The sequence below is a fragment of the Semicossyphus pulcher genome, unplaced genomic scaffold (assembly GCF_022749685.1).
Source record: "Semicossyphus pulcher isolate SPU_LCO1_2020_fin unplaced genomic scaffold, fSemPul1.0.p SCAF_4, whole genome shotgun sequence".
Lineage (NCBI taxonomy): Eukaryota > Metazoa > Chordata > Actinopteri > Labriformes > Labridae > Semicossyphus > Semicossyphus pulcher.
This window is the reverse complement of record NW_027211715.1, coordinates 33,673,363-33,699,250: the sequence shown is the minus strand read 5'-3', so window position 1 is coordinate 33,699,250 and position 25,888 is coordinate 33,673,363. Positions and strand designations below refer to the sequence as shown.

The following is a 25,888-nucleotide window of genomic DNA, read 5'->3' as shown; positions in this document are numbered from 1 at the left end:
GGGGGCACTTTTAACTTTTACTCGACTACATTTGAAAGACAAAAATGGTACTTTTGACTGGACTACATTTCTATGAATGTTCTCGTTACGCGCTCCTTTTGCTCTGAAGTCAGTCAATTCATTTTCTTTTCTTTTCTAAAATCCCAAAGACAATAAACTGTGCTCGTGTAGTTCTGCGTGTGGTTTGTCTAAGTGGTGTCACTCAGATCAGGCCGATCATTTAGTGGTGGTAATGACGGCTACGGCAGAGAAGGGGGACGATTCTCCAGCTGAGCACCCGTGGCCACATCTTCAGCTCATGTTTGAGGTTTTGGAAATGAAGAATGATTCGTATCGTTTTAAATGTTCGCTCAGTTTACGGTGCACAAACTTCATCACGGCCTGCAAAAATGTGTCATCCTATTATTGTTCTGATTATTTTTGGCTGCAGATCTGGAACTCTGTGTTTCTAAATAAACATAAGGTAGCAGACTTTACACTCATGTGTACTTCAGTTTCGTTCTCTTGGGCGCCTCCTAATGGCGATATACGGTAATTGCAGGACGCTTCCCAATTCAACCAGACGTCCACGGTTGGCTCCGGTTGTAACTCTTGATTTTCCTGGCTGACGGTCACTTTCCTTTTCAGACTGTTTGCTTCATCTGAGCGTCGAGTTTGTTTCTTTTATTTGGATTTTCACTTCTTGTTGAAGTTGTATCTGTAGTCATCCATCTTTTCTTTGTCTGTTCAGCCATAGTAGATTACTGTTTACTCGCAACACTTGCAGAGAGCGGAAAAGCAGCCGCTTAGCTCCGCCTACCCTCTCTGGCAGACCAACCACTGCTGGCTGAAGGAAAACGCGTCACTAACTGGGCGCCGCTTGTGATTTTTATCCGCAATGTCGCCACAGACACCCAGTCTGTAATAATACTTTATACTGCAACTGAGGAACTTTCACTTGATTAATATTTGACCAGGAGGATCTACACTTTGACTCAAGTAATGAAGTTGTGTACTTTGTGCACCACTTTGTTTCCACTGACTGAGGAATCGATCTCCGAACATCTACAACAGCACGGCTGCAGACGGCTCAATAAATCCTGCTGAATATCCACTTTAATTCTCCCAAAGCAAACCTGCTCTTTTACCTCGCTGACAAACGTCAGGCTGCTGTGAGGAACTGGGTTTCCAGTCCAATCTGGTGGCCCCTGTGGACGAAGCAATCGGTCTTATCTCTCTTCTGATTCCGTCCTGTACATGCATGTGATGTATCCTGCTTCCTTTTTAACTATCCAACATGCGCCTCACTGTGACACTTTGACAGGAACATGTGAACAAAAGAAGAAGAAAGAAACTCCAAGAAACGACCTCAAAATATGCAAGAATATCAGCGTATGCACTGGTGGACTTAATTCTGTTGCAGAGTTCAAAGGGTTAACTTGAATGCAAACAAAACAACCAGACTGAAAACACCTGAGAGGAACAATCTTGGCCCATTTCCTGTTGGCTTAGTTGTTGACATAATTATGACATAAAGTCCAGTTGCACCTTCAAAGAGTACGACATACGACACTCGATCCGTTTTCATCGACACGTCACATCATGCAGGTAAGAACTGATGAAATATGTCACTGAACAACCTCTTCCTAATCCCTTTGCATCGTACTGTGTTTTCATCCGTCCTCTCCCTCCCCTCCTCCCTCCCATCCTCTCTCTCCTCCTCTCAGCAGAGTCAGGAGTCTGATTTTGTGACCGTCTCCCAAAATAAAGTACGGAGTCAGAGCTCTCCCTGGTGGTGCCAAACCTGAACTTCAGCAACTCAAACTTGGCCAACTTTTTTTGTGTGAGAGACTTCGGCTCCCGTCAGCCTCGGCGGTGTGATACGAGCCGGTCCGGTCTCAGCCGGGAGTTTTTATTGGTTTGAATACAAGGAGGAGAGCAGGAGGGAGACGTAGGGGCTCCAGCTGTGTGTGAGGAGACACTTGTTGCTTCTACAGAACATGACTGTGCAGAAACCCATCAACTAAGACTTCATCTACTCAAAGTGTTGCTGCTTTTACTGCAAGTGAACAAATAGTAAAAAATACTTGTTTGTAGCCGTGCACCTGCTGATAATCAAGAATATGTCACATCATTACATCTTTAGAAACATGTTTGTTTAACTTGCACACTTTTCTGACACAGGATCAGAAACACTGCCGGCTTTATCCGATTAATTTTGTGTCATTCAGACATGTTTATTATTTATGTTTATTCTTATATCTATTTTTTCTTGTTTTATTCGATTTTTTCATCTTTAATTCTAATTTTATCTTATTCTGCACCACACAGCTCAGGGAGAAGCTTCGCTGTTTCGTTTTGCACAATGACAATAAAGACTTGAATGAATCTTGACCAGTTAATTTAACACCTAATTAAAGCATTTAAACCGCCCTCACATCTTTTAAATAACTATGTTCTGCTGTCATTTGTAATCGCATTCAGTTTAAAGTTGTTGCACGTGTTAGAGAAATGTTACTCGGTCCATCCTTCTAAGAATGCATCACGACCTTTACTCAAAGGTAACTCATGCATCGATTCTCACATGATGAGCATTTAAAACTCCCGACACCTTCAGTTACCGGTGAGTTTCACTCTTTCGATCCTTTTGCTTCCTCTCTACGGCTGCTTTCACGCCTAAAGCCTGTTTGTTTGATCCCAATCAAAGACCAAACTGTTACAAAGTTACATTTTGCCTCGAGTTTGGTTTGTGTTCAAACGGCAGCTTTTACCAGCGGACCAGCTTTGATGGGAGAGGAAACTGCTCTCTGATTGGTCAGAATTCTCACATGGGAAAACTCTGTGAAGTAAACAGAGAGAGAGCAAGAAGAGAGAGAGAGATTCACAGACTTTAATGTTTTGTTTTTTACTTTTAACCGACATTGTTCCACAGCTCCATCAGTTCCGTCTCCTTTAGTTTTTCACTGAACAGTTTGAACACCTCCACATTTCCACAAGCACTCATGACATTGTTTGGTCAGTCCATATTTCTATCAGAGCCCTCACCTCGTCGCTCCCCCTCGTCTGTCCTCTACTCATCTTGCTGCCAGGCTGCGTGTCTGTCTCTGCAAGTGTCAGCACCCGTTATGTTGTCACCTGAATCGAACTGGACCGTGGTTCATTTGGAAACGGATCGAGTCCAGTCTTTCTGGTGGACCATGGTCTGGTGGTTTGGTCCGCACCACAGGGCGAATGCCTGTTCTCAGTAAAGTCTGAAAGTCTGGACCAAAGCGGTCAGCTGTGAATGCAACCTTAGGTCTCCTATTAGGGGCCTTCCTTTACCTGCACTTGTCCACTAACTAATCATCAAACCTGCTGAGTTACATAAGTTAAACCAGACCGAAGCACATTCGCCATATTCAATTTATAATCAGTTTTAACAGAAGCAGCAGGCACATCCTCTCGTTAGATCACATTAGTAGAGTACATACCTGAGTCCAGAGCCTGCCGCAGCTCTGGAGGTCCGCTGGATGCTGGAGGAGCTCGATACAGAGACTCACTGTTCAAACCTGCAGGAGAAACAGAAGTAGAAGAAGAAGAGAGAGGAAGTCAGCAGAGAAAATGTCTGTGTGTCGTCCTGAAATGACAGATGATATATATATACATATATATTATGCTTTACAGAGGATGTACAGTGAGCTGCTGGGGCTCCAGGTTACTGATGAGTTAAATTACATTTTTCATTCAGTCTGTCTGAATTATAAAAAGCTTCACCTGTTGCCCTCGGAGGAGGCAAATATAGGACATGTATTTATTACTCCTCTGCTGGTTAAGCTTTTTTAATAAGCCACTTCTAATATGAAATTCTGTTGAAGGTTTTCCTAACAGTGAAATGAGGAGATGGATACCTATCGTATGTCTGTCTATTATACAGAGCTGCAGTCAGCATGCTGTTAGCCTAGCTTAGCATAAAGACTGGGATCAGGGGGAAACTAGCTTGCCTTTATTCAAAGTGAAAAAAACACATCCTCCAACCGGCTGTACAGATTCCAGGGATGTAAAAAAAATAGATCTAAAAATACTGATGCAGACACGATTTCTCTTCAGGGTCGTCAGGGTGAAACAAACATGTTAACTGTTACATGTTAGAAGTGATGGTACATTTTTCCTCTTTGGATAGAGCAGAGCTGGCTCCTCCCCTTTGCTTCTAGTCGTTATGCTAAGCTAGGCTAATCATGTTCTGACCTGAAGTCCTTTCTTTACAAAGATGACATTGACAGCTGTTGGAGCAACACACACAGAAGTGTTGTTCCCATGGACGTGGACGTTTAATGTAGTTCCTCTTTAAATCGTCTGCAGTATGTTTGTATTTTCTCACCGTGCTTCTCGATCGCCTCGATGAGTCTCCAAACAACCACCGGGGCCGCTTCAGGCAGAGGCTCCGCCTCCACACCTGAAAGAGAGAGAGAGAGAGAGAGAGAGAGCTTTATTTCTGAATAATTTACATTACAAAAACAACATGGCTCCCTTTATGATTTTCGTTCTACGACATTTTTTATTTATTAACGAAGAACAATAAACTCCAGCATTAACTTTTAATGTGCCTGCCTTCTAAGCTTTGCATTCATATTTTTCACAAAGAAACTTTAACTCATTGGACCTTTTTCTGCACTAAGCACACTGACATGAGACATCAGATGATCGGGATCATTCTGTGAAATATGACTTTCAATTTTATTCGTTTGAAGTAGGAACTGTTTCTAAAAATCATCTGACAGCATGAGAGTATAATTTTTGTTTATTACAATTTCCAATGTTTGCCTTAATTTGTGTTTTCATCACCCTGAAGTCGTGCTCGTGAACACGTGTAGAAAACGAAGCTGTTAAACGCCTTCATGCATAGTTTCTAAGTATAGCTCAGATACTTTCTCGACCTCTTATTAGACCAACAAGCGCATTTTCCTAGCAATGCAATCCATCCAGATTAACACAAGTATGTGTGTGTGTGATCGGTGTGTGTGTGTGTGTGTGTGTGTGTGTATGTCTGCCCTCCAGGGAGTGTGTGCTGCTGCTTGAATAACCAGCACATACACAGCAGGGTAAAGACCTTGCAAATGTCAGCGTTGAGTTCAAGCTCAGGTCAAAACTTCACATGCCATAGGCTGATGGCATGACATACAAGTACACAGACACACACACACACACACACAAACACACAAACACACACACACACACACACACACACGCACACACGCACACAGCCTCATCTGCAGCTTATTCTTCATCCTTTGAAAGAAGATTTACAATGTTTGAGTAAAAGAAGAAACATGTTCAATATAGATTTTTCACCAAGTTGGTCAATTAACTGAAGCAGGTAGTTAATGTGCATTTATTTTAGTTTTTCAGGGTTTAGAGAAGCTAATTTACTACAAATAAACAGGAACAGAAGTTTAATTTCTGTGTTTGCACGTATAATGCACAATATATTGCTCATTTTATTGGTATCAGACCAATTTGAAAATTGCTGTTGTCTTTGTTCGTGTCTTCTTTTGTCCTCCTCATTTTTCCTTCTGTCTCCCCTTCTCTACCTTCCACCCCCTGACACAAGTCACAACTAATACTGTAAATTAATCATATTTGTGGCACAGTTTCACATAATAAAGTTTGTTTCACATATTAAAGATAGTTTATTAAAGTTGATCAGGGCAGAACTGACAAACACAAAGCACTGGAGCTGCAGGTAAGCGGATGGAAAATACATGCACGTCATGTACGGTCACTGCACTGGTGTCTGCAAAGGCCAAACTATGAAATTAATCGGATATCTGCTAAAATTTGAATATGGTGCACGAGCGGCCTGACAGCAGCTAATCATCGGGAGTGGATGTGAAAAGGTTAAGCAACATGTGGGATGTGATTATAGCCCACAAGCTGCAGCAGCAGCTGTCATAACATCCACTATTGGGAATCAATTAGACAGAAGAACGAGAAGATTTCCCCAATTAAGGGTCACTATGCAAACTGCTCGGCAAGTGGGAGCTGTATTGTGATGCCGGAGGACAGAGGAGGTGGAGAGGGGCGGTGGAGGTATGAACGAAACCAGATCTTCTGCCGCAGTCGCTTATAGAAAATTAAATAAAAATCAGCTGGCAAAGAAACGGTTTAAATTGTTGAAACATTCATGCCGATTGAATTAAACAAATCAACCTTTTCGCTCCTTAAAACTGGCAATAATTCAGAGTCTTCTGCACTCAGTAAAATGTAGGGATGAGAAAAACAAAACCGGACTTTCTTGACACAAACTTTAGTAAAAACGTCAGCATGAGTCACCCTCAAACACACACGTCACCCTCACAAGAATACCACATCAGTGAGCCATTCAGCTTAAAAGGCCAACACAACCTGACGTAAAGGAACCACACATATACACTACATAAGGCAAAACATACATGTAACTAATGCAACTATTAAACATTTAAATAAAAGTATGAATGAGCATTTTTTGGGGAGGTTTTATGTCACAGTGCTTCACAGGCACACGTGTCATAAAACGGTACATCGTCTGCATACGGACGAATCTGCAGAATTCTGCTTTGTACAGACTTACTGAATCATACAATTGAAATAAATGTTGGTATTCAAATAACAGCCAATTGGGAATAAATACACTAATTATTATTTGTTAACAAGACAGGGCCCAATGCTGAACCTTGTGGAACCCACTTTGGTGGTAAAATACAAAACCATTATTGTGTCAAAGTGTGAAATGTATTTGTTAAATCAACAAAGACATTATTTACCTTTGTCGACAGCAGATACAATTAACAACCAAAGTAACAGCAGTTATAGTCTCATGTTTATCTGTGAAAGACAGGACAGTTTGGAAATTGGCCGATAGGGACTGAGTTAATATTTTACCGCACCTCTAACGCAGAGGGAATACATGTGCAGATTTCCAGACCAGACGATGCGACAATTTGTTACTGCCTAGATTTCCCAAACTCAGTACGATTCCCAACTTGCCCTTTTGTTCGCATGCAACTTATTTGCCAATAATCTGTTTTGCCAGACGTCATTCAAATATATTCGATATCAGATACGTTTTTCAATAAAATAAATGCAGTTACCAAAATCATGGAAACAAATGCACCAAAAGGCACACGAGGGGAGTTTTGATAAAATAATCATGCTGTTTATTTAAAATCTGATCACATCAGAAGCTACCTAAGCTACCTGACTGAATATTGTTGGTTTACCGTGGGAACGATTTGTTTGATGCATTGTTTTAGCTTCGTTACACCTCACACGGTTAAAACCGAGACTCACATGTGATTACATTTTAACGGCCACTTTTGGTTTAATTCCTTAAAGCTTGTTTCTTTTAAGAAATTGTCGTGGTTTGTGAGCTGATGCTACGCGCTTAAAGAAATACTAAGGTTTGAAAACGTAAAAATAAAAAGTAAAATGATGGCGACTCTCCACCTTCCTCCCTCATTGTAACGTAAAGCCAGATCACGGCTCAAACAGCTCCGAGTGTAGCATAAATAACGTGTTGATGTGTGTCTGCTTTGTTCTAACTCTTCCTCTGCTCTGCCTCGCTCTCCGTTTCCCTCCCTCGTTTCCTCCACAATCCCTTCTCATCTCCTTCTTCCCTTCATCCTCTTATTCGTCTTTTTTTCCGCTCATCATTTTCACCCCTGCTCCCTCTCTTCTGCTCAGTTACTCTTTCTCACGCTCGATTCCCGGCTCCGCTTTTCCCTCGCTCTTTTGTTGTGCCGTCGACAGTGGTGTCATATCACAACACACACACACGCGGGCGAGTGACAGTCACGCTGAGTTAAAAATGACTCTTTGATGCTCACACACACTTTCGCATAAACACACGAGCCAATAATCGAGTTAATCCTTTGTCGAGGAAACAACAACAACACACATCTGCTGTGTTTACAGGTGTACCGACCTGTATCTGCAGCTCTGATTGTGGTTTGTATTGTTTCAGAGGTGTGTGTGTGTGTGTGTGTGTGTGTGTGTGTGTGTGTGTGTGTGTATGAAACGAGAAGCGGCAGAGGAATTTCCGGAGATATAGGTCGTTAAATGTACAGTGCTTCCATTAACGTCACTGTCACAACGTATCACAGAGGCAATATCTCACCCAGAGGAGAGAACGGAGAGGAGAGAGGAAAGGAGAGAGGCTAGGGAGGAGAGGAGAGCAGAGGAGAGGAGAAGAGAAAGGAAGGGAAATAAAGAAGGGCGAGAGCAAGAGAAGAGTGGATAGAGCAGAAGAAGAACGACAAAGAGAGAGATAAGGACAGGAGGACAAAGGAGTGGAGAGCAGAAAAGGAAGAGAAAAGGAGAAAAGGAGACAAAGTAAAGGAGAAAAAGAAGATCATAGAAGACTAGAGAAGGAGAGACGATGAAAAAGGAAGACAAAGGGAAGAAAAAACATGGAGAAGAGAAGAAGCAAAGTGGAAACCAATCAATAGAAAGACAGGATGAGGGAAGAAAAGAAAAAGACGTCAAAACAAAAGAATGAGGAAGAAGAGGGGACGAAGGAAGACAAGAAGAGAGACAGGGCGAAGGGGACAAAAAGATGGACAACAAAAAGAGGAGAGGACGAGGAGAAGACAACACACGAAGACAGACAAGAAGAGGACGAATGACCAGAAAAGGAGAAAAGGAAATAACACGAGAAAAGATCATTAAAGTGGACAAAAGAAGACAAGAACAAAGAGTGAAGAGACAAAGAGATGAGAAGACCAGAGGACAGAGGAAGATTATAGAGAGAGAGATTATGAGACAGAAAGTAGGGCCAAAGAAGGCGTAGAGGACAAAAGAAGACCTGAAGAAAGAGAGGAAGACAAAAAGGGGAGAGAAAAGACGTGAAGAGAAGACCAGAGAAAAGTTGTGGTAAAAATGGAAGTGGACAAAGAAGAAGGACAAAAGATTTCAGAAGAGGAAAAAGAAGATGAAGAGAAATGGGTAAAGGAGAGGAAAAGACGAGGAGGAAGGGGACAAAAGAGAAGGACAATAAACAGAGAAGCTAAAGAGGATCCAAGTGAGAGGAGGAAGACAAGGAAACGAGAAGAGATGGAAGAGAACAAGAGAGAAAATGGAAAGAGTAAAAGGAAGAGAAGAAGAGACGGAAGGGAAAGATAAAGACGACAATGGAAGACAAGAAATAAGAGAGGAAGAGAGCAGCACAGAGGAGAGAAGAGAAAAGGTGAAGGTTACGGTGAAGAGGACAAAAAAACAGATGAGGACAAAGAGAGGAGAGAACAAAAGAGTGCAGAAGAGAAGAGGACAAGGGAGAGAAAAGGGAGGAAAGTAGAGACGGCAAAACAGAAGACAAGAAGAGGACAGAACAGGAGAGCACACAAAGAAGAAGAGAAAGGAGGACAAAAGAGTGCGGAAAAGAAAACAGATGAAGAGAAGAGGAAAAGGGAGACAAAAAAAGACAAGAAAAAGAAAAGAGGAGGACAAGGAAAAGAAAGGGAAACGGAAGAGGACAAAAGAGGAGACTGGAAAGATCAGGAAGTAGAGAGGAAAAGAGCCAAGAGGACAAAAGAAGACAGGAACAAAGAAAGAAGATAAGAAGACAACAGAGAAGAGGAGAGGACAGAGGAGGAGAGAGGAGGAGTGAGGAGGAGTGAGGAGAAGAGAGGAGGACAGAGGAGGACAGAGGAGGACAGAGGAGGAGAGAGGAGGAGAGCGGAGCAGCACACGGGGAACAATGAAGCTCTGCAGCAGATCAGCCTCCTACCCGCTCCTATAGAGGACGTATGGAGCTGCACACAAAGGCACCAACACGTTAACACACCAACACACACACACACACACACACACACTGACACACACAACCGCTGTGCAAACCAGATAAACAGGCAGACACACACTCATAAACATACAGTAAATACTGAACACACAGCTGTGACAGTGAGAGACAAAGAAGGACATGCACTGAGTGTGTGCAACTCTGTGTGTGTGTGTGTGTGTGTGTGTGTGTGTGTCAGTATTCCCCCCCCCCTCTCCTCGGTCAGCGAGGTGTTCTGTCATTAAAACATGCTCCATTGCACTATACTGTACAGACCCTATACTGCACCGCTACACACATACACACACACACACACACACACACACTTACACACACACACTCCCATCCTGCTGCATGAACACAAAGGGACAGAAACTCACATAAACACACACACACATGCACACACACACACACGCACAAACATCTGTGTGCTCCCCACAGACAGCTGTGGTCTCCGATCAGCAATGTTTGAAAATGATTTATTGATCAGTGTTGGCATTATGAAGTAGACCCTGAACCGCTGTTCTTTTCAATTTACACTGATAATACACACTCACTCACACACACACACACACACACACACACACACACACACACACACACACACACACACACACACACACACACACACACACACACACACACACACACACACACACACAGACTTGCGCAGAAATATGAGCATCAAGATAAGAGAGCGGAGTTATGGATTGAGATGCTATATTACACATGCAGAGACGTATGGTGCCGATGGGGCTGCAGCAGATACGTCCTATATTAGGAGATTCTCTTGATGTATAATGCATCACATTTTAGGTCAAATGCTTAAACACTGAGCACGAGGGGGGAAATTCATCCATTTTTGATGTTCACAGGAGATTATAAGTAAGTTTGATCTTTATACAGGGTCTCTCTGCAGAGATTCAAAGTCTCTGATCTTTCTCCTTTTCCTCCATCAGACAGGAGAGCGGCGGCAGGCAGAGTGCAGTAACATGCAGTGACAGCAGGGGGCAGCTGACTCCAGCCCTCACTGGACAGTCCTGTGGCCTTTTATCTGGACGCTGATGCAGAGGGAGAGTGAGTGAGAGGCGCACTTGTTGTTTCAGGAAGACAAAAAAAAGACTGAAACTGCACGGTCTTAAATTCATGTTCTATTTACTCGGGGAAGATTTAGCCTCACACTTTTCCCCGGGTCTTGCCTCAGCTTGTCCCTGGTTTCCTGACCTGCTGTCCCCGTCTGTCCCATGTGGCTGCAAAGTCACAACCAAACATGAGTTCATAGAGTCCCAGAGAGATGCACATCTCTCCTCTGCTTCTGCACTCGCCCTGTGTTGTGATTTGCTGCTAAAACACCAACTCTCCCGGGATTTGATGGTTCTATTTTTTCCCTCTCTGCAGCCAGACCTTCCACCTGTTCTGCCACAGCCTTAAAATGAACGCTCGGTCTGGATATGACACAGATAGACAGGTATTAGGAGGAAAAAAATAGAGAGAGAGAGATGAGGTGGAGGGCTGGGGTGACCTGCAGGCTGCTGGAGCGTGACGGCCATATCCTGTTACCAATGTGAAGGCTTGAAATGACAATCTCTTCTCTACTGCTGCTCATATAATTCTTTTCCTCCTCCTCCTCCTCCTCCTCCTCCTCCTCCTCCTCCTCCTCCTCTTCATCCTGCTCCTCTTCATCCTGCTCCTGTTCATCCTGCTCCTCTGGCTGCCAGAGGCTCTGGTTTCCCTCTCTCCTACACTTCTGTTGCTCTTTGTTTCTTTGTTTTCAGCTGTTATTTGTATGCTTTGGCTCATGCACAACTATCAAAGTAGAGCCACAACAGGTCCACAATTTGATGTCTGGAAATCAACAAGTGGAATCAAAGTTTCTTTGTTGGTCCGTTCACAGAAAGCAACATATTTTCCTGCCTAACCTCAATTGTATGCCAAACAGACTTTAACCACATCTGAAACTTTCAATCGTTCACTTCTATAACCACTTCCACTCTGCCTTTTCATCCTAGTTTGTGCAAACAGCCTAATATTTCTCCCTCATATGTGTTGAATCTTAAAGAGCACGGGGAAAGACCCTCTGCAGAGGTGATATTAGCAGCTAAGCCTCCGTAAAAAGCCCAGTGAAACCTTGATCCTCCATCTCCTCCTGACCAATCTCCCATGACAGCCTCCAGCTTGGATGAAACCCCGCCTCTCTGCTCCCCAGGGACCCTGACAGACAAGCGGGGCCACGAGGCCAGCACGCACGCACGCACACAGGCTTACTGTATGCACACAGACATCGAAACACACATACGCATACATTAGCATACATGCATACATATACATGCATGCAAACATGGACATGGCTTTGTCTGGAAATTCAACTTTCGATCTAAAAGTCTCTGATGGTGGAAACACTGATTTACATTCATGAAACACAAACAGGCAGACACAAGCTAAATGCTATGGATGGTGTCTCTCACACAAACAAATGCAGGTCATTTGTCTTGCTTTGTGACCACATATACTGCTGTTAGCGTACCCGTACTCAATACACATCGTAAATGCACATTATATCCATCTTCCAGGCACCATTTCCACTTTAATGAGGTTCCATTTGTGCACAAAATATGTTGATGCATTATTTCAGTTTGCATCGCAGTGACTTTGAGGAATGACTTCATGCTTTCTTTGACACATAGAAACATTAAATGTTAAGGATGTCAGACAAATGCAGATACTCATGCTATCAATAAATCAAAGGAGGTGATGAATACGACACAACAGGAAGGAAAAATGACACGAGAAGATACAAAATATAAACACATTTTTGTCACAAAAAGTTATATTAACATTCAACGTAACTCACCAACACGTCTCTATCCTCAAGGTTAGAAAAACTTCCTCTTAAAAACATTGCAAAGCGGATTTCTCAAAGTTTTTAGAATCAGCATTATTAGCATCCATGTTTGCTAGCTTCTTCAGTCTGTGGTCTTCTTCTTTTACAGCTTTGTTTGTGCATTGGAGCATTTTTTGGTGTGCTAGCGCCACCTGTAGATCACTCAAATAATGTGAAACCATCGACTGATTGTGTTATGTGCACATGCATGTGCATTTGCAACAGCTTCATAACACCGTCAGGTTACAAAACAGGAACAGAAAAACTGCGCAGGGGGCTGAAAATAAAATCTATATATTTACACTTTTTATGATTTGAAATGTTTTGATGCAACTTCTCGCTCTTAGCTTTTGTGTGTCTTTTTGAGAAGCTGGAATATATAAGCCTTGCTGCATCTTTAGTTCTCGTAGACTTAAGACAAACTATGCAGCGGGCAGGCATTTGCTTATGATCAGACGCTGCAAAACCTCCTCTTAGACTGAGGAGCCATATTTGGGAACAACTCACCTCTAAAAGCGATAGCCCATGAAACTATGGTGACATTTTACCTTAGATCGATTTGCATTTCTAAACATCCTAAACCATAAATTTTTATTGATCAAATGGTTCTATTGCTCATCTCTGCAGGGATGTCAAGCTGTATTATTATTCCATACAAACTGGAAGCTATCATGAGGAGTTCCTTGTAAACGTACGTGTTGAATATTGGACACATGTAGTTTTCATTGTCTTCTTTTATCAACATAAAGCCAGTTGTTAAATATCTCAGGGTTTAGCTGTCAGGTTAAACGTGTACTGCTCTCCTATAAGGGATCTATATTGCAAACAGTTTCCTACTGTAAGGAGCTGCACCTCTGACCACACCAGGGTCTGTTACATTAACGCAGGTGTTTTTAATCAGGCTTTGGGTTATGTGGTGCAGGTGTGACGCCACAGAGGGACGCTCAGCTGCAGTGTGACTCAGTGATTCTGTGTGAATCACCCGGGTGTGATTTAAATTACTGCCGACAATTTTCCAAATCATGCTGAAAGATTTAAAATGAATTTCTTTCCCAGCAGGCACTGGGCTCAGATCACTTCAGGACGCTATGAAAATTAATGCGCACAGAAAAGTAATCCATCACTGAGAACATATTTGTCACATTTGTTTGTTTTGGTCAAAGTGGTTGCTGGGTGAAAAATGCAGCTGGAAGCACAGATTGAATTAAAAACTCTTTCCCAGCGTGTTTCAAGGACATTTTGATTTCTGACATCTGTGAGACGTCTGCAAACCACATTCTGTTTTTACGACCTTTGAATTTACTTCTTTCTTCTAATATTCACTTTATTAAAACTACTTACACAACTAGAAAGTAACTGAAAGTCCTTGCATCATATTGCCAGTAAGAGTCATACTGTTACTTCTTCCATTATATAATCTGGATTGTTACTAGTGGAGAGCGTAATAAACTACTTCTGCCAGTAGTTGGTTCAGTCTAGTTAAACATCCTATCTAGTCTGACTCTCTCTGTAACAGGACTCCTCCTTTACCGCTTATTCTCTCTCTCTCTCTCTGTCCTCTCATTTATCACCTCTGACAGATCACCCACCTCCTGCTACTCCTCATCAAATTGGCATCATGTTACCAAACAACCTGGCATTCAGCTCCGCAGGGTCTCAAGTGCATTATTAATGATACATGTGAGGAAATGCCACACGTTCACATTCATCATCTAATAGACCTATCTCACACCAAACTAACTTTGGTTCTGGAGAATTCAGCGGCTGGTTGGATGAAGCAGATGCCTGATGCTGCTGGAAACAGACTGCTTACTCATAGCATATACTTTGTCTGTTATATACAGTGGGGCAAAAAAGTATTTAGTCAGCCACCAATTGTGCAAGTTCTCCCACTTAAAAAGATGAGAGAGGCCTGTAATTTTCATCATAGGTATACCTCAACTATGAGAGACAAAATGAGAAAAAAAAATCCAGAAAATCACATTGTCTGATTTTTAAAGAATTTATTTGCAAATTATGGTGGAAAATAAGTATTTGGTCAATAACAAAAGTTCATCTCAATACTTTGTTATATACCCTTTGTTGGCAATGACAGAGGTCAAACGTTTTCTGTAAGTCTTCACAAGGTTTTCACGCACTGTTGCTGGTATTTTGGCCCATTCGTCCATGCAGATCTCCTCTAGAGCAGTGATGTTTTGGGCCTGTCGCTGGGCAACACAGACTTTCAAGATTTTCTATGGGGTTGAGATCTGGAGACTGGCTAGGCCACTCCAAGACCTTGAAATGCTTCTTACGAAGCCACTCCTTCGTTGCCGGGGCGGTGTGTTTGGGATCATTGTCATGCTGAAAGACCCAGCCACGTTTCATCTTCAATGCCCTTGCTGATAGAAGGAGGTTTTCACTCAAAATCTCACGATACATGGCCCCATTCATTCTGTCCTTTACACGGATCAGTCGTCCTGGTCCCCTTGCAGAAAAACAGCCCCAAAGCATGATGTTTCCACCCCCATGCTTCACAGTAGGTATGGTGTTCTTTGGATGCAACTCGGCATTCTTTCTCCTCCAAACACGACGAGTTGAGTTTTTACCAAAAAGTTCTATTTTGGTTTTCATCTGACCACATGACATTCTCCCAATCCTCTTCTGGATCATCCAAATGCTCTCTAGCAAACTTCAGACGGGCCTGGACATGTACTGGCTTAAGCAGGGGGACACGTCTGGCACTGAAGGATTTGAGTCCCTGGCGGCGTAGTGCGTTACTGATGGTAGCCTTTGTTACTTTGGTCCCAGCTCTCTGCAGGTCATTCACTAGGTCCCCCCGTGTGGTTCTGGGATTTTTGTTCACCGTTCTTGTGATCATTTTGACCCCACGGGGTGAGATCTTGCGTGGAGCCCCAGATTGAGGGAGATTATCAGTGGTCTTGTATGTCTTCCATTTTCTAATAATTGCTCCCACAGTTGATTTCTTCACACCAAGCTGCTTACCTATTGCAGATTCAGTCTTCCCAGCCTGGTGCAGGTCTACAATTTTGTTTCTGGTGTCCTTTGACAGCTCTTTGGTCTTGGCCATAGTGGAGTTTGGAGTGTGACTGTTTGAGGTTGTGGACAGGTGTCTTTTATACTGATAACGAGTTCAAACAGGTGCCATTAATACAGGTAACGAGTGGAGGACAGAGGAGCCTCTTAAAGAAGAAGTTACAGGTCTGTGAGAGCCAGAAATCTTGCTTGTTTGTAGGTGACCAAATACTTATTTTACCGAGGAATTTACCAATTAATTCATTAAAAATCCTACAATGTGATTTCCTGGATTCTTTGATGAAATCTATGATGAAAATTACAGGCATCTCTCATCTTTTTAAGTGGGAGAACTTGCACAATTGGTGGCTGACTAAATACTTTTTTGCCCCACTGTATATAGTATATACAAAAGTATCAACTACTATAGTTTGAAAGATGGAGGAGATGAAGAACTAAATCTAACGTCTCTGTTGTGTCAGAATGAATCTTAATCTAAACTTTAGCTGAAACTAAAATTAGGCTGCAGTAGCCTGTGTTAGCTTAATCAACAGGCCATCTTCATTATACAATAATGTCCTGACCTAAAAAAACCTCACTTTACAAAAATGCCGTTACTTTACAATAATGTCCTCACTTTACAAAAATGTCGTCATTTTACAAAACGATCCTCACTTTACAAAAATGTCCCCCCTTTACCATGATGGCCTTACTTTCTGTACATATCCTTTTATTTACAAACATGTCCTCACTTTACAAAAAGTTTCTGACTTTAAAAACATGTCTTGCTGTAATGGTCCCCACAAACACATCAGAGGAAATGACAACAGAACAGAAGAAGACAACAGGACAAAGAAAAGATAAAACACTGTGACTTGAATCCTGCTGCATTAAGCATGAAGCTGCCTGCCGCACTGACCTCTGACTGTCTCTGAGGGTTTGCGCATGCATGATGTGTTTGTCACACTTCACTCATGACTATTCACATAAATGTATGCATGCGGCAGCTGTCCACAGTTTCTCTGTGCGACATTTCAAACTGCACACAGAACAAAGTCAAAGTGTTTCTGGAAATGTGTTCCAGCCTGTGAAGGACCCAACCCACCTCCAGCCTTTGGCGTAGAATTCAGGTTATTGTTGCTTGAGGCCTTTTGCCTTTGGCTGAACTCATCCTATTTGGTAAACTCCCATCATGCCTCTCTCTTTTTATTGGCCAACAACTGCGAGAACATATTAGAACAAAGTGCCGCAGCCAACCAGAGCGAGAGCCAAGAGGCCGAGCCCAGGGTGAGAGTGAAAGACAGGGCACAGTGTGAGTGCGTATGTGAGTGTGTGTCACTGCGGAAATTATTTGTTTCTACCAAAGTCAGCCATAAAAGGAGAAACCGACACGAATACAAAAAATATCAGCCTTTATTTATTTGTTTGTCACGGGGCCTGAAGCCTGCTCTGCTGGATGAAAGTCCTGTTGGTATGTTTGAACCATCGACAGCCACCCAAATTGGACTTTCGTGCTCTTTGTTCTACATCTCCTGACTTACACTGGATACCAAAACAATAACCAATGGGACAGTGTCGAGAAATGGGAATCAAGGGCTACCTGCCCTTTAAAGACAGCACGAACGTAAAGTGGTCGAGAATGGAGCAAAAAACGAAAAGGAAAAACAACCGAAGCATCGATGGCGGTCAGATCCCCCAAACGTCTAATTGAACAAAACAGCCAGAAGAACTAACAGAAGACCACAATCCAGGTATTTGGGAAACTATAGCTTTATTCTTTCAGTGAAGGATTTGAATACTTTATCTCCCATTAGTGATACAAACACAGAAGACAAAGAGAGAGGAATACATACATCCAGTAATTGCCACAGTTTGGGTGCACAGACCGCAACCTTCCTATTAAATTATTCTACCCTAGCATACAGAACACTCCAGGACATGTGTGTGCACATGCACACACAATCAGCTCCTGCACCATTCCTCTGTATTATCCATTAATGAGAGGTGGTGTGCTTTCACAACTAAACACAAACAGTAAAACGATATCTCAACACTTTCCCGCTCTCGAAAATACTCATCAGCAGATTTCTGTTGTTTTCATGAATACAAATGCGCTCGGTGGGCATCAACCTTTAACCACTTTCACTCACCTCCTGCAGACACACAAAACAGCAACACAATCAGGCTCAGAGAGACTCTAAAACAGCAAAAGACTTGTTTTCATCTGCAGTGTGCAGGCTTGCCTTGAAGGACAAATGAGCAGATTTATAGAGCATCTCTCCAGAGCTGTTCTTTGCAGGCGCTCTGAAAGAGGAGATTCACAGGAGAAGAAAATGAGAGAGGGAAAGGAGGAGATGAATCCCACTGAGGTGGTGCGAGTGGTGCAGCGGTGCAAATTTGGTATTTATTTCTCTGTGAAATTGTGCGTAGGTTTCTGCTAGCTCAGGCAAAGTCTAATGAGGCACTAACAGATGCGACGACTACAGTTTCCATCTCTGAAGAGCAGCTCAGGGACAAAGTTCAACGATAACGCTGCTTGGATGAATGAAAAGACACCGACTATAATGGAAGAACATGCTAACCAGTTAACTAGTTGCTAGTTTATGGACAACAATGGATTTAAATGGCACAGAGGATGAAGCTTCAGTTGTGTATCAGACTTTGGGTACACAAAAATGTCATTGTGCAGTTTGGTGTTGATTTTGTTGGACTTTTACCGCACTGATCTTTTATCTAAACTGTTTAACTGGAGGTCTGCAGTTAAAGTGATCAGAGGAAAGTTAAAGTAAGCAGCAGCTCAGTCTGTGACCCAAAATCAAGAACAGATTTCTAAAGGAAACTGCTTTATTGATTGTTTTTGCTGGTTTTAATCACCTGGTCCATTTGTTTCAGGCAGGAGGAGACCTCCGCTGAAAGTTCAGCTATCATTAAAAAGCTAATGAAAGTGAGTTTACTGCCGGCCGTGCTGTTGCTCCTGCATTGCTCTGTATAACAATACAGCTGAAAAACCAAAGTGCACAACTGACTGACAAAACAGGAATTGACTCTTCTCGGTGGATGAATCAAGCGAGGTGGAAGCTGTAGTTACGGTGCTGCAAAGACACACAAGTGCCTTAAAGAAAAGAGGCAAAGAACCAACGGGACATTGTCTGCACAAGCGTGATTCACATTCTACCAATTCGAAGTGCAGATATTTGAATAATGAAACGTGATCGAGGGTTCTTACTTGAGATGCAGTTCATCCGTATGAGGCATCAGCCAAGTTTGAATCATACAATAAAGACTTGCGCTTCAGGAGAGTGTATTTTTGACTGCTTAGCTGGTGCATAACAAGATCCAAGTCCCATATGAGGGTTTATTAGTTGCATAAAACTGCAAAAGTACACACACATTCAGAGGACACAGCAGATGTCCTCCTCGCACGCACGCACACACACACACACACAACACACACACACACACACACACGCACTTAGTCTGTAAAGTGTCAGTGCCTATTGAAGTGTGTTTGATCCCCTATAGTGAGCTGTCCTATAATACTGTCACAGTAATTGCAGGGAGGTAAACAGCAGCAGCTCGCGCAGCACTGCAGGCTGATATAAGAATGTATGTGACAAAGCTGTGGGCACTGACTCACATGAATATTTGACTAGCAGTGTTGACATGCTTCAAGCGCCTGTACTGGTCCCAGTCTCACACACACACACACACACACACACACACACACACACACGTACATATAGGAAGCCTCTACATCACTGCAGGCGATCTGTCGTTCTATATGTTCGAACAAAGCTCATTAATGGAGGCAAAAACAAGACAAATCTTTCTGGGATAATTGAACACAGTTACAGACACACAGAGACACGCGGGATAGAACACACACACACACACATGCATGCAGAATAAACACATACACATAGCTGACAACCATAACAGATTAAAGACACAGTTACTTTAGTCTTTTCTGTAAACAGTCAGCTCACCTAAACTCTCCATTATCTCTGCTAATGAGTTTCAATCAATTTACATCAATTTAGAATCTTCATTCGTCAGTGTGGACAATTTTTAATGAGATGTGTTTTTGCCTGCAAATAAAACGTCATACAAACTTTCACACACACATCGACGAGCCGAGAACAAAGCTCCTTTCATTTGCCATAGTTGTTGTCTAAGGGTAAATTATGTTGGTTTTCCTTCAGATACGGCCGGACTAGTTTCCAGATTTCATCATCGGAGTTTCCTGTCAATCAGAGCGCGGTGAAATGATATTATTCCACATTTCCTGCCACCCTGAGTGTGACAAAATTAAAATCGACAAAGCAGCGACCTGCAGCTCGGGAATCGTTCATGTCGTAGTTCTGTTATTTTCCCACTGAGGCTCACTGTCGTACATTTGCTACCTTAGAGGTTTTTTAATGTGGTGAACGGTGTCTCGCTGGGTTTTACACACACATATCAGAAACAGTTCTACAGCAGCTGGAGCAGATTGAACTGTGTTCTATTAGCATCAAGCTGTTAGCAGCTGTTAACACAAAACCAACTTCTTCATCCCAGAATGCATCCCAACAGAGAGCTGGAAAGCATTAAATCTGTGCTCTCTCTCTACCATGTCTTGTTCAGGGTGTGTCTCCATTTCTTCTCTCCCGTTTATACTAACAGAGTCCTTATTTCCTCGGTCTCAGCGGGGCGGGACAGTGACAGATTGCTGTTGACCCCCATCACGGCTCTCTGACCCCGTCCAGTTTTTCTAAAGGCAGACGAGAGAGACAGAGAGATGCAACCGAGATGCAGACAGCTGATCTCAGAATCAGCCTGTGTGTGTGTGTGTGTGTGTGTGTGTGTGTGTGTGTGTGTGTGTGTGTGTGCGTGCGTGTGTGTGTGTGTGGGGGGGGTTAAAATAGGATGATACAGAATTTGTACAAACCTGGTTTAAGTTGTTTTATTAGAGAATAGAAAAGCCGGTACACACGTGTCCTTCCAAATGTTGCACACATTTAAACTTAATTACCAAATCAGATCACATTAAAGCGTGTCATTCTACCATTATGCAATTATCAGGAGTCGTGTGCATCGAGATAAACAGTTGCTGGAAATAATTCTCCAGTCGGTGCTATTAAACCTCTACAGAAGAAGAGAAAGTGCCGGTGAGAACACAAGTAAAACCTCAAACAAGAGAAGAGCGTCTCTGTTTGTTTCATGTCTTTATTTGAGGACGATTTCTCTCCTCGCCACATCGATCCACACAGGTCTAGTTTTTCCTCTCTTTGGTGGAAGCACACGTCTTATGTGCATCGTGATTTATGTTCCTTTTGCATCTGTCAACACAGCAACATTTACACCCCAAATAAAACGTAACTTTTCTTTTAATTTTGACCTGTGTGTGTTTAGTTGCTTGTGTCTGTGTGCAAAAATTAAATGTGCATAAAAGCAGGCAGATTGTAACTCACATTTTCTGTCACACTCCGTACACATCCGTCCCCGTGATGTGCCAGTGTGAGCCAAGTTGCTACTTTTCTGCTCCTGTCCCGTGGCCAGACTTTAAATTATTCATTAAAACAACAAAGAAGCTGAAACCATGAGTTTGTATGCATGGCTGACATTATTACCCAGAGGTCTGTGGGGAGACGACAAAAGCAACTAAAGCAGCATTTCAACGAGCGAGATGCTGTTTGGAAAAGAAGCTGAAGAGAGAAACAGAATAAAACAATGTCGATAACTAAAGGCAGTTGTTCTGTGAACGGAGGTCAATGTCACAATAAACAGCATAAAGAGCTGTAACAGAGAGGGAGCAGAGTCTGCAGCAAACACACACACACACACACACACACACACACACACACACACACACAAAGACTGGAAATCAATTGTAATTATATGAACGGTTCAGAGTGAAACAAGGTTACAGTCAGAGAACAATCCTCCACACTGCAGTGGACCGCTGATGTTATGTCACTGTTTGGATTCACACAGCCACAGATTAAGTGCAAACACACACACACACACACACACACACACACACTCACACACACACACACACACACACAGCTGATTCAAACTGAAGTTGTTTCGGTTTCAGTCTGCAAACATTTTTGTGACACAGAGAATGTCCCTTTTTTCTGCAGAGCTGTGGACAGTGTGAATAACTGCTTAACTGCCAGTCAAGAAGTCGCGCCGCTCTAAACTGTGAAGCTACTTGTTTACTGTTTGAGCACCAGCTGACATCTGAAACGCTCAATGTTCCACCAGAATAAAAGCCGGTATTAACAGTTTTCCTTTCATGTCGTGGCCTTTTAAAGTGAAACTCTGGAGGAAAGTGTTGAGTTTCATTTACTCTATAAACAAAACTCTGCATATCAATGCAGAACGCTTGGAAGCGTTTGGCTTCACTCCCATTTAGACTCGATCAATATTTAACCAGATCTTTTTATCTGAATTCACTGCAAACTAGAGCTGAATGATTTTTAAAACAATATAATCGCAATTATGTTGACTTCTATTGCAATTTCGATTTGCAATGTTAAGGGGAGGCTGCACGGTGGTGCAAAACAGCAACAAACACATCTCCTGCCTACCTGAACGCCCTCATCCAGGTCTACACTCCGTCCCGCCCACTACACTCTGCCAATCAAAGGCGCCTGGTACTCCCATCACAACAGGGCCCTAAGTCTCTAACTAGACTCTTCTCCTCAGTCGTCCCCCGGTGGTGGAACGAGCTACCAAACTCCATTCGGTCCGCAGAGTCCCTTTCACCTTTAAGAAGAAGCTACAGACCTGGCTCTTTATGACCTCTGACCTTAATGATGATGATGCTATTGATGATGATGACATCGAGGATGCAGTTTATGCTGACTAGGATTTCATGATGATGATGATGACTATACTGATCTTGTTGATGTTGCTGATGATGATGATTATTATTTAAAAAACACGCCCTGTCGCACCTGAGGCTGTTTGTTGGCTCTCACTGACTTCGTTCCCTCCTGTCTTGATCGTAGCTTGTGTTGCGTTATCTCTCAGATGTACTTTGCTTTGGATAAAAGCGTCTGCTACATGAAACTGTAACATCGTAACATTGTAACACTGTAAATGATCATGGTGTCATATTTGCAGGGATCTGTACCAAATGAAGATATTTGATACTTATGTCTGTGTATGATGTGCAGGCCAGAACATCTCAGCAGCACAACGTTAAAAGTAAAATGGTATTCTGACACACATTTCACCTCTAACAAATATTGCAGGAGGCCATGTTGCGATTTCGATTAAAACTTCGATCACTCAAAATGTTTAGACGTCGTTCCTCTGAGGATGTTTTAGTCGTCTGCGGCTGCCTGAGTCGTTATCTGCACGCTCAATCAATCTGACTTTTGTTTCCTTGTTTAACTGATTAATCTCATCTTTTGTCTGACCAGCAGTGCAAAACCCAAACTAATTTATCAATTACCATTAAGGGAGATCTGCAAGTAGATTTGTTGAAATTGTTACTAATTCGTTTTCTACTAATCAACTTATCGAGTCATTTATATTAATTAGAACATGAACTGTGCAGAGGTTTGGAAGCATTGCGATGGCAAATGAAAGCTGCTCTCAGAAACAGAAGAAGGCTCTCGTTTCACAGCGAGGACGACGTGATGTGAATACCAATGATTAAGTCCCGCGATGTTGGTTGTAACCATTGATGACCAGATCAGAGTCTGTAATATTAACAGCAGACGGGTCTGTATGAGGAACCAGGTGAGAACAAAGCAGCGGCAGACAAAGACGCCGCGCAGGATGTTTGTGTCATATCTTCTTGGAGAGTACACACATGAATATTCATGCAAACACAATGTGCATTAATATGAAGTGTGCTGTGAGGCGGAGACGAGCTGCAGAAGGAGTGTGAAGCTGTGTAGGCAGACATGTCTAAATTTAAAAGCCCGTACTGTAAAGCCGAATCTGTCACATGGACACTTGTGTGAAATACAAAGGCTGAAACGACATCCAGTCTCACAGCGTGTCACCCAGGGGTGCAGTGGAGCTGCTGGCTGAACCTGAATTGATTCACTCTTTCAGAGCTCAGACACATTTTCATGAAATATTCTGAAAATAAAACAGAGCAGCAGGAGGTTGATGCAGCTGCCATAAACATGCAGGTCTCTTAAAGCAGTAATGTGAGTCTTTATTGATCCCTGGAGGAGAAACTGTTTAGATGTTGCCGTAGCGGGAAAATAAGGTTGCCTGCAGAGATGCTCTGTTAAAGGTGGTAGAAGTGCCTTGCTCAGTTGCAACTCCAGCAGGGTACACAGAATTCCGGTCTCTTAATATGTACGTTTCTGTGTCAAATATATGACAGCATTGGTCGTCTGTGCAACACATATTTACATTTAAAGTTAGGCAGCGAGTTTAAAAGGATTACAGGAGAAAATGTGAAGGACAGGTGACAACAATGTCCATTTAAGGGCGGTGGATTAGTGGGGCTCACTCTTTAACTCTACCTGTATGGACACTTCCTGAGCCTGTGAGTGGCGGCAGTGGCTCAGTGGTACAGTGGGTCATCTCTTAATTGTAAGGCTGCCCGTTCAATCCTGCACTGCAGTCTGCATGTCCAAGAGTCCTTGGGCAAGACACTGAAACTCCAACCGCTCCCGAGGGCAGCCATCAGTGTGTCAGTGTTGGTAGTTAGATCGTGATGCGGAGATTGGCACTTTGCATAGCAGCCTCTGCCATTACTGTGTGAAAGGGTGAACGTGACATGAAGCACCTTGAGTGGTCGGAAGACGAGAAAAGTGCAGTTCATTTACCTTTCACCATTCAGTGGAAAAAAACTGAGCTGCTTTACGTGACGTTTGGTCTGACACGTGTGTTCGCTGTCACTGCGTCGCATTCATGACAGCCTGTCACACTGTCTGACAGGTATTTTAATAAACATAAAAGCTTCATATTATCAATAGTATAAAGTTTTCAAATGACTCCAGCGTAAACACACCACCCTTTACTTCCTGCAGACTTTGTTCACCTGCTGAAGAGCATCACTGAGCACAGACAGGTGTCTTAATTACACTGGAATGAAGTTCAGATCACAATAAAGTTACACTCTCAGTGAAACTTTAAGAACCACAAACTGACGGCCACCTCCCGACAGCAGGAGACCATTACACCTTCCACTCACCTGCTCCTCGTCGGTTCACTTCATTTACATGTTCCCCGTCTCGCAGCTCGTACGCTAAAAGAGCCCCAGCAAGCTTCCTGTGGACGGGATCTCCCCCAGGCTGAGCTGTGGATTAATCTTTCCTGCAGCTTCCTCTCGCTGGCCAATGGCCCATTAAATTGAGAGTGAGATAAATAGAAAGATGTAGCGGAAGGAAAAGCTTCATTGTCCTCTCAGTGGGGAGGCCGCACGAACAGATGGAGTCATCTGGGCTTAGCTGTTATTTTATTATTTACTTATATTAGACATTCATAAATGCAGACGCAGAACATAAACTGTACAGCCATTATCTGAGCTGTAAACTCATTCGATGTCGTTATTCCTTCACTAAAAAGCAGTTATTTTTGAGATATTCCTCCAACAAGCGAACAAACAAGCAGGAATTTTAGGTGGACTTAAAGTGGAATTGTCAGAAGGTTGATCGACACCTCTCTCTTTCTCTCTCCCAGCTCTGCTTTCTCTCCCCACATCAGCTCGGTGGCTAATTCCTCTCCTGTAGCGGCTACTGAATGTAATTACCCTCTGAGTGTAGATTAGACCGAGTGCTCGCTCTCCCTCCGTCCAGCTCTAACCTTGAGGATCAGAGGGGCGCCGGGCGTCCTCCCTCCCGGCTCCTCGGCTCTCATTAGCTAATTGAAATGGCTCGGGCTGGGAATGGGAGCAATATGTCGGCTTAACGAGGGAGCCGTTTAGAAGTGATTTGGGAGGCAGAGTCCGTCCTTCGAGGGAACCAAGCCGAGCGTAAAAATGAAAGGATTCTGTGGAAACACATTTCAGATGCAGCCGATGACATTCACACTTCTTATAAAGGGATAAAGCCAGACCCTAATCCCGCCTTTCTGGGCTCAGAGTCCATTCAAAGGGGAGATAGTGAACTTCAACACAGCACACAATGCACGATAAATCCTCCACGGAGGTTTTGTCACCTTTAAATCCTGGATTATTTATCCAACAGCTGCATATGAACTTTAAACTTGTTTACAAGCTTCTGAATGTCTCACAACAAAACAGCTTCCATCCTTTTATGATG

General features: G+C 42.9%; 1 protein-coding gene across 1 annotated transcript in view; it reads right to left on the bottom strand.

Annotated features, from left to right (window-relative positions):
- pik3r3b (phosphoinositide-3-kinase, regulatory subunit 3b (gamma)) overlaps positions 1 to 25,888 on the bottom strand; it is a 217,059-nt gene that overhangs the window by 142,478 nt on the left and 48,693 nt on the right. Inside the window, exons 3-4 of the mRNA XM_069679827.1 lie at positions 4,337 to 4,411; positions 3,450 to 3,527 (exon numbers count right to left, since the gene is read on the bottom strand). Of these exons, the coding sequence (XP_069535928.1) occupies positions 3,450 to 3,527; positions 4,337 to 4,411 (153 nt within the window). The remainder of the gene's footprint in view (positions 1 to 3,449; positions 3,528 to 4,336; positions 4,412 to 25,888) is intronic.